The 9,904-nt window shown below is 30.7% G+C and overlaps 1 protein-coding gene across 1 annotated transcript; it reads right to left on the reverse strand.

The window, feature by feature from the left end:
- Nucleotides 1-4,537: 4,537 nt before the first annotated feature.
- Nucleotides 4,538-9,684, reverse strand: LOC124361631. The gene is made up of 3 exons (XM_046815626.1): nucleotides 9,478-9,684; nucleotides 6,294-6,405; nucleotides 4,538-4,773 (listed from the first exon to the last, which is right to left on the reverse strand). The coding sequence occupies exons 1-3, from the start codon at nucleotides 9,534-9,536 to the stop codon at nucleotides 4,612-4,614; spliced, it is 333 nt and encodes a 110-aa protein (XP_046671582.1). The 5' UTR covers nucleotides 9,537-9,684; the 3' UTR covers nucleotides 4,538-4,611.
- Between the last annotated feature and the right edge of the window lie 220 nt (nucleotides 9,685-9,904).

Here is a 9,904-nt window from a genome sequence, read left to right on the forward strand (position 1 = left end):
GAACTAATATTGCCATAGATCATGTTAGATTAGCCAAATCTCAAAACAGCCACATTATAATTTCTCAAAAAATCTTCAACAAAGTAAAACATTTGGCAGATAAGTATCCCACAAAAATATTTCAAAACAAACTGTACCACTGGCTTTTGAACAATCCTTTCTATACCCTATCAGAGTTTTTTAACTACAAGGATATTAAATTTTAGTTTGTTAATAATGTATACAGGATCCACTGTACAGCTCGCTAAATCTGTTATACTACAATTGAAAACATATATTTGTAAACAACAATGAGATTTCAGTAAATTGTCCAATTTTAATCTAGAAACTGTCCTTTTTTTTATTCAGTACTGTAAATTTCATCTGTAGAATCTTATATTGTAACCTGTTATCCTAAGATTTCAAATTGTTGTGCTAGTATTGTAGTAATTCACGTGCAATCAGTTAAAATATTTTTTAATTTAATATCTGTTAAACTTTTATAAATTCTTTTGTTGTTCAATTATTTTAAAATCTCCTTTTGTTAAACTATTATCTTTCATTATGATATTGATATTCAAAGAATAATTTTAAACTGTTATGATATTTTAAAAACTGAATAGTTTGGTTTTATTGCTTGTTTCTGACCATGTCATCTAGACAATATTACTGACTTTGTCAATGCATGTCATATGTAAAAAGGCAAATAAAGATTGATTGAAGTCAAGTTAATATTGAGTAGTTAATACAGATGTCTCGTTGGGAGAAAATGAGAATACTTTTAAGTTTTGTATTGTCCAATGAACTTAAATGTGACAAGCTTCCACTACTTGAGTTGACTGCCATGTTTCTTATGATTTTTTCATAACCTATCTTGTTTCTGTTACTTCAGAATCACTGAGATAGGCCTTGGATACTGACTTGATGTATACCCCATCATAGTCTTCTGTCCTTAGTACATCATTTGAAATCCCCACTTTTTATACCTAACTTTACATTTTGAGAGAGTTGTAGGTCTGATGATGGGAGAGGTTGATCTTTAGATGTTTCTTGATTGGTCTTTGAGTGTTGATAATTTTTAACAGAGCTGTACAACTTCAGAAAAAGATTATTGTCAGTTTTGATAGTCCTTTTTATTGAGTTTTATGTTACCAGAGCTGAGCTGGAAGTAGTGTATATCTTTGTTCACATCACATTGCACTGCTTTATGTTCTCTGCATAACCAGCGTAAGTTAGATTTGGTAAGGTGTATAAGTGTTATTTTAATACTCTTTGTAACAACAGTTGCTTTAGGATATAAAGTTTTTTACTGATACAATATTGTTGTATAAAGTACCTATGACATCATCAGGAGACTGTACTGTCATCAGAATGTATATACCAAAATGAATGAAAAGAACATAAGTAGGCTAAGTTACATTCAATACTTTAAAAACACTATGAGTAATGTTCCTCTCCCAAGGTACTGTGGATTCATAGTAGGGTAATTACAGGTGTTTAATCGCAAAATCTCCAAAGACTATGTTTGGGGTAGCAGAGATTGGTAAGTTACTACCAGCTAGTGTGGTTCCCATGTTCCATGTTCTTGTAGTATGTGATGCTTCTCTCTTTCAAGGATTTATTTTCAGTTAGTAGCATTTTGCTTTCAGCCTTTAATTCTTTGAAATCATTTATTAGTGAGGAAATTGTTGCTTCTGCAGTCCTATATTTTTTAGTTTTGGAATTTACTGATTTGTTTGTTTTGTAAGTCTAGGCTATTTATCAAAATTGTCTACCTCAGTCTTGTTTCTCCCTCACCTCCATTTTAACAAATGTGCAGACATTTAGAAAATGAATTGTAACTCTTTTATTGTATTGGCTGAAATATCCCTACAAAGGAGATAATATTTTTTTAAGACCTCATAGAGTTTTTGGTAATCACAGTGCTGAAACAAAATAACTAGTTTTACTGGATTATGAATTCACCTTCTGACGTTCCTTAATTTTGGAATGTTATTACATACTTTGTCAACACACTGACATCCACGCGTTAGCATTTTGTTTTAGATTAAAATAAAAACACACAGTACATGACACACTTTGATTACACTTAAATAAACATTTACGAAAACCACAAATTGCTATTACGCGATCGCCACGTGTTCTTTGACCGTTTCCTTATTTGTTCATTTGTAATATCATATATAGTTATAACACTATGATAGTGTGATGTTAGAGATGTCACGTAGATCGTACAAACTTCTTTTTGTCCATGATTTGTAGGATATGGCACAACTTCATCAAAAAACAGCAGTTAAATATAAACCCAGAAGCTGAATCCTATCTTAAAAACTAATCAAAAACACATGTAAAAAATGTAGAAAATATTGTTCTTTCTTAAATGTGATCAAATAGTAACCTCTAAATAAAGCTTGTTATTTTAGGTTTTTGAGACTGACAACAAAGTCATGTCTAAAAATATTTAAATCTGGCTAAAATGTGACTTATCATATAGTTAACATTTCAGATTTCATATACGAGTACAATGTTAGCTCAGGAACAAATTGGAACTGTCAGATTAACATTGGACAACAAAGGAAATGAAAAAGAAATACAGTTTTATGGTCAATGCCAACTAAAATCCTGATAATCTTTCATTATTAGTTTCATGCTAGCATTTAACATAGTCATTTTTTAAAATCAAATTTCAGAGGACAACAGAATTTTGGACATTTTCCACAGTTACATGTTAGAAGACTAGAACACTATGTTTCAAGGATTGTAATAGATCTCTTCTTCGGATGTCAAACACCTTATTTCATACATAGACTGTGAAAAAAAGAAAAGGTCTATGGTGAATACCAGAAAAACCTGCTGCTCTATATTATTTCTATTATTTTTAGTTTAATGCAAGATGGGGTGTGGAAATCATTGCTTCTGCAATCTGGATTAATGTATTCATATATGTGCAATGGACAATGTGCCATACAACAATGTACCTTGAAAGTGTATACAATAGGTCTACTATGAAAGTGAAGTAAAACTAATTATTATATAATTTTATTTAAAAAAGAAATAGAATATGAAGAAATTAATATTGAAGTGATGTGTGATGCAGAGAGGCCACCAGTTGATGATGTGGGTTAGTGACAAGCCTACTCTGCCTTGACTAGAAAACTCTGACATTCTGATAAGTTTTTTGACAAATATTAGTCAATTGGCTAGAGTGGAATACTCTATATTACCATATTCACAGAAGGTATAATACCAGACATATTCATATAGTAAAAGAACATTATATTTTCATAATCCCAAGAAATGGTGAACAAATTTGTCTCAGTGGTGGTGTGATTTTTGTATTTCAGACTGTCTTATTTTATTATCATATGTATAATATAAAATAATTATATTATATACCATTTATTCAAGAATGTTCAAAGAACATATCCCTAACAAATAATAGGCATTTTGAATTTAGTCACCGCATGCTTTCAAACATTTAAAAAATAACAAAAATCATTCAAACTTTTTGATTTGTACAGAAGTTGTACTGTATTTTTGATAAGAAGAAAACCAAATATACAAAAGAGAGGGCATTTAATTTTGAATAAAACCAAAGAGAGTAAAAGGATTTAAGGTTTTTTTATTTATGGTAAAATTAAATAAAAGCCAGTACAAATTGTCAAAATTGCAACTTACCGCAAAATTAAACCTACAATGTTCACTTAGTTAGATTATTCAGTCTTGTAATGAATTTTTCAGCTAATTTCATTTTAAGCTTATAATAGTACAAAATAAATGTACTAAAAAAACAGTCCTCGAATATCACTAGACTAATCGTAAAAGTTATGATTCATTGTCATAATAAACTATAAAAGCTAACCAAAACACACAATCACAACACAAAAAAAACAGTCCTCGAATATCACTAGACTGATCGTGAAAGTTATGATTCATTGTCATAATAAACTATAAAAGCTAACCAAAACACACATTCACAACACATAAAAAACAGTCCTCGAATATCACTAGACTGATCGTGAAAGTTATGATTCATTTGTCATAATAAACTATAAAAGCTAACCAAAACACACATTCACAACACATAAAAAACAGTCCTCGAATATCACTAGACTGATCGTGAAAGTTATGATTCATTGTCATAATAAACTATAAAAGCTAACCAAAACACACATTCACAACACCAAAACATACAATTACTACTCGTTATACTTGTAAATATGAAACAACAATATCTGATTGGTAAAATAAAAACAGATGTGTAAACGAGTTGATTCGTCGCAATTGGTGCAGTATATGAGAATATAAGATTAAAAAATGTATAGATGTGTAACAGAACATGAAAATGGTTATAAAGTTTATTTTTTTAAGTAAATTGAACATTTCTCTTTGTATTTGTATCAATACTGATACATTTTCATTGTATTTAAAAAATGTAGGCTGTATTGAGAGACTTGATAATGGGTGCTGCCATTATCAATATGCTGCGAATACAAATAAAACGCCCGATATCGGATTATTACCAGTTGCAGGGTTGAGAGAGGTAAAAAAAAAACTATTTAATACGAACAGAGCTTTTAAATATAAAGCATATTACTAACAATTCACTTTTAGTTTAGACACTACAAAATATTATTTGATCACATCCCAATCCTCCGCAATCCTCAGGAGTTTCAGTTGATCAACAAGTTTCGTTGACTTGGAAGAGAATTTTTCATCTCTCAGCGTGACTTTTTTGACAAGTGGTTTAACTTGCTCTTTTTTCAATTCCTTTGTGAGTACCTGAGACTGTTCCTGAAAAAAAGTGCAATCACATGTTAATGAGAACTTCATATTTTCCCAAAGGTGGCAGGCACCTTTTACAGATCTTTTGAAAAATCACTGCTCATCTTTCAAACTAGGCATTTGAGAAACACCAGTCTTTAAAAATAAATGTAGTTACAAACAATAAAATATTTTAAATAAATGTCCTAGTAATTGACTAATTATTTCAGATTTATGAGACTGGAACCAATGTCAGTAAGGATGTATTAAGACTTGTAGTATCAACTAATGCAGTGACAAGAACTCCACTTCAATAAATCTCAGAAATATAAGAAAGAATAAGTCCTCCATTATATAGCCCATTCTCACGCAATGTAAATATTGTTTCACTAAATCTAAAATATAAAAAAATCTTTTAAAAAATTAACCAAAAATTTCAATTTATAAATTTTTACTACTTATTAGAATTTGGTTTCTATTGAATTAATTTTTTTAAGCAACAAACATTTTTACAAAAAAAATAAAAACTGCAAAGTAAAGGGCCAAAATATACTTTCAAAAATGTATTTATTTGGACGTATATTTGTTGAAAAGTACAACATTTACAATATCTTTTATCTTCATTATGTTTCAGCGATAAAATTAAAACAGATATTTGATTACCTAGAGTTTCACACACATTTCAACTATTCATAAAACCTTAAAATTTTTCAAGTCACTACTCTGTAAAATCTACATAACATTTATTTATGACGTTAAACAATATTAAATCTAACAGGTGCAAATAGTATTGACAACAGCACAATAACAATTGACAAATCAACATGGCAACCAGCTGTTGTGTACCAGCTAATTCAATTCAATGATTTTGCTCATTCTCACGCAATACTGTGCTGTGCTGTATTCATATGATTTTTACAAATTTCAGACCTTGATGAAGCAAAAATATTAATGAAATTTGCAAGGCATTAAACATTTTTGGGTTTTATAAAACATTACATTTTCAAGTAATTATAGAATGAATAATTATTTACTTTCAGTTTTTGAGATAATGATTCTAAAAGCCAACAATACACTATTTCTAATAAAAACTATAATTTGTGGAATGTAAACTCTCAATAGGAAATTTTGGCAAACAATATTGAAGTAATTTTTGTATGTAAGAAAATTAAGCAACAAAAAAAAAAAAAAAAAAATATATATATATATATATATATATATATATATACAGGTATATACATAAATGCAAATATCCAAATTTATAACTTTCTCATGAAGTAACTATACAATGTTTTAAGATAAAACTATGAAAATTTTTTACAATTAATGTAAATTTTTATCTAAATAAAGTAATGTGTAGAGTTAATGTGAGATTTTATATTTCAACATAGTTAATGTGCCAAACATGGCTTAAAGACAGTTGCATGATTAAACTGTTAACTAAAGTTGGTTCATCACAATATGGTAAATATTTGATATTTAATGTTTCTATGTAACATTTGTATGTAATTAACTGATGCTATTAATTATTGGTTTATTTTTATAATTACCAATGTCAAATAAGGGTATCGAAGATATAACATATTTTCCTCTTCTATTTTAAAATCATTGCGCAAGTCGTTCAATGCTAATGGAGTGACTCTCTTGACCATCCGCACTTTTCTGTTAACATAATCATACAGAACATATAAAAATAACATTATCAATTTATAAACATTGGCATACCATAGTTAAAAAATGTGTTTTAACTCTCATGATACTCCTTGAAGTAAAATTTTCTATGAGATAGGAACTGGTATTTTAAAAAAAGCAAGGAAGGATAACTCTTTCCCTAGTTAGTCAATAATTCTGCACATAGGCAACAAAAAAGTAAAACAAATGTTTCTGTCTGAAACAAAAGAATACATGTTCCTTAACCCTTTTGATCTCATCATCATATCATATGGACATAAAAAGACTATGTAAACGATCAATATCAGATTATACAATATCTGCATAAAATCTAAGCAGCGTATAAATATACAGACATTTAAAAATAATTGTTTTCAAATATAAAAATTAATGGAAACTTTCATTTACTTACAGAATCATACAGAATTGAAATTCTAATACAGTTGTGAACTGAACTTTATAGCCAACATTTTTTTAGTAATTATACACAAAGTATAATCAGTGCCATAGCAACTTGCCAAGTAAATTAGCTGAAAATGTCAAATTATCAGTTACTGTAATGTGAGTATTAAATTGTTAAAGTTTAACTTTTTTACTTGCAATTTTTAGTTTATTTGTTGTATTATTCCCTACTACATGTTTTTTTTTCTTTCATATCAGTGATTTTTTTTTAAATGGTCGCAGCAATGTTTATGACGATAGTCTTAGCGGTCAACCTAACCTATGATTGAAATTTGATGTTGAAAATCAATATAGTAGGTTCCAAAAATCCTTAAGGAAGATCACAAAAAACAAAGACCTGTTGTATCGTTAACTTTCCTTGATGAATACGACAAACATGGTAACGAACTTCTCGATCGTATCATTACTAGTGATGAAACATGGGTGAAGAATGTCAATTGTGAAACAAAAATGCAGTCTTTGGAATAGGGCGACACACATTCTCCAAAAAACCAAGAAAACATCTCCAAACCCTATCAGCGAGAGAGATTATGGCAACTGTTTTTTGAGATGCTAAGGGTGTGATTCTGGTTGGTTTCCTTGGACGAAGATCAACAATCAACGCAGAGAGGTACTGTGAAATATTGCAGAAGCTACGGTGAGCGATACAAAACAAGTGTAGGTTAAAATTGAGCAAAAATATTTTTTTTCCAAGCAATGCACGTCCCCATACAGCCAATCGTATATGACAAGTCTTGGATGATTTTGATTGGAAAGTGTTTCATCATCCGCCTTATAGCCAGATCTGGCACCAAGCAACTACCACCTCTTTCCAGCGATGAAGACCTGGCTCGCAACGCAGCGCTTCAACAGTGACGCTGAACTTCATGCTGGCATTAATCTGTGGTTAAGATCTCAGGAGGCAGATTTCTACAAAGCTGGAATAGAAAAACTTGTACCACGTTTTGATAAATGCCTCAATTTGAACAGGGATTACGTTGAAAAGAAGTCTAAGAGTGTAGCTTTTAAATGTATGTAATAAAATGTTTCTATTTCAGTTAGTTAACTTTTGTTAAAAACGTCTGTTACTTTCTGGATAGCCCTCGTATTTCTTCTTTCTTGACAAGGAAACGGATTATACCTCTAATATTCATTTTTCAAAATATGTACATATCCTAAATCGTAAGGACTTGGTTTGAAGTAGGTCGTTGTAAACTTGATGTACTAACCTCTGTTGGTTAGTACCTCATACTCTATTGGTTTTATCAACCTTAAACATGTTTCTTTTACAAACTTTGTCACATGATTTAGAAATGCATGGACACCTGAAGTGTTGTGTCCCCAAATAGTCACTAGTATGCAAATGGAACGATTGCATACCTGACTGTTTTCATTTTTATAACAGAACTAGATGCACAGTTACTTTGTTATTGACCCAGTGGAATTTATTTTAAAGTTGTCCTGAAACCTTTGAATTTCATGCTATGCCGTAAAAGTAAAGTTTTCTAAGCAAAGTCACCAAAGACCATGCATTCGTTTTCATAAAGTTTTACTTTCTTCCCTCATACACTTGAGTTTGAATTTTGGAGACACAGTTGTAACTTTAATGATTCAAAGTACTACTTTTACATTTTGATGGTAAAAGTAAACACATACAAAATGTATACCAGAAGAACCAGAAATGTTGCAATGCCTCATTGATGAGGACCACAGAGCTTTTTGATTTTTTGGGAAGGAGGTTAAAATGCTTTTTGCACACAATGAGAGGCTCAATAGTGCCGGACTCCTGCAGGCTAATTGTCCCACAGACTACTGGTTACAACACCCCCCTCCCCCCATCACTATGGACACTAGCCTGGAACTATTACTTTACACATTATTTTAGGCTAGGCCTGTGAAGTTATGCCACAAGGGCTTTCCTCGTCAGGGGAATTGGAGAGTTGAGGTCGACCTTTTACGCCTTAGTACAGACTGGACATAGTGCTTCACACAGTTCCAAGTATCCTTTCCCTGGAGCATAGCTCCAACGATGTTCTCGGGAGTGACAGTGAAGCCAATCCACACATGCACATACCACCTCGCATTCAAAAAATGTATAATGCACACCGAGTCTAATGTCAGGACAGAACATTATGTGAAATTTGTGGGAAAGAAACAACTGTAACTGTGAGAGGAGCAAATATGGTCGTCTTCAGTTTTCCTAATTTTGCTTATAATAATTTGTTTCATCACTGTAATAATATTTATTTATTTATTTGTATCAACGGTTACACCATTTCCATTCAATGACAAATTATAGACTCAAAAATACTTGACTACTTACTTATTAATTATATTATATAAAAGAGAACTTATCAAGATAGTCTAAATAAGTGACAGACACATTGATAAGAATATAAAAAACAACTAAAATCCATAACAATAACGAGTAAATTAAATAATAACAAAAAGCAACTAACAATTGGAAATATTAAATCCATATTTTAATTTAAAACTATAGATACTTTTATATCGATTGATAGTCTAGGATTTGAGATGCATCAAGATCAAAACCGGGTCCGCTTATCGTACCCTACCCTTAGCTATCTAACCTCTCTATTGTAGGTTGGTTTGAAAACTTACCCTTTGAAACGAGCACCTGGAATCTTAAACCCCCTAAGTAAAAAGCTGGACAACCTCATGATCTATTGTGTATTAATATTAATGAAACCCCATGGAAAATATCAATATAAGTTACAAAAACATTCACCACCTCAAAACTCAATGAAAATCTTGGACACTACTCAACCCAAGTAGCCTCAAAGTACACACAAACACATTATTTTCATTTTTGTTTGTTTTTTTTTCTTTGCCTAAAAGGCGGTCTGGTTTAAATAACCATGAGACCTCGATGTACACTATTGTCCATTTGTTCATCATAGTTTTGATTGTTGTAATACATACACCTAATCATCATCCATTCACATATATACACACATCACAGATATTATTTACAAAAAAAATATAACAGCACAAAGGTAAAAAATGGATTTTGTCTTCTCTGCCAGGG

Source organism: Homalodisca vitripennis, chromosome 1 (genome assembly GCF_021130785.1).
Source record: "Homalodisca vitripennis isolate AUS2020 chromosome 1, UT_GWSS_2.1, whole genome shotgun sequence".
NCBI lineage: Eukaryota > Metazoa > Arthropoda > Insecta > Hemiptera > Cicadellidae > Homalodisca > Homalodisca vitripennis.

Coding starts and splice junctions, on each gene's coding strand:
- LOC124361631 (XM_046815626.1), bottom strand. CDS start 9,536: ATGAGGTTGTCCAGCTTTTTACTTAGGGGGTTTAAGATTCCAGGTGCT. Junction 6,406..9,477: donor CCAGGTGCTCGTTTCAAAGG/GTAAGTTTTCAA, acceptor TTATGTTAACAG/AAAAGTGCGGATGGTCAAGA. Junction 4,774..6,293: donor GATACCCTTATTTGACATTG/GTAATTATAAAA, acceptor ACTTTTTTTCAG/GAACAGTCTCAGGTACTCAC.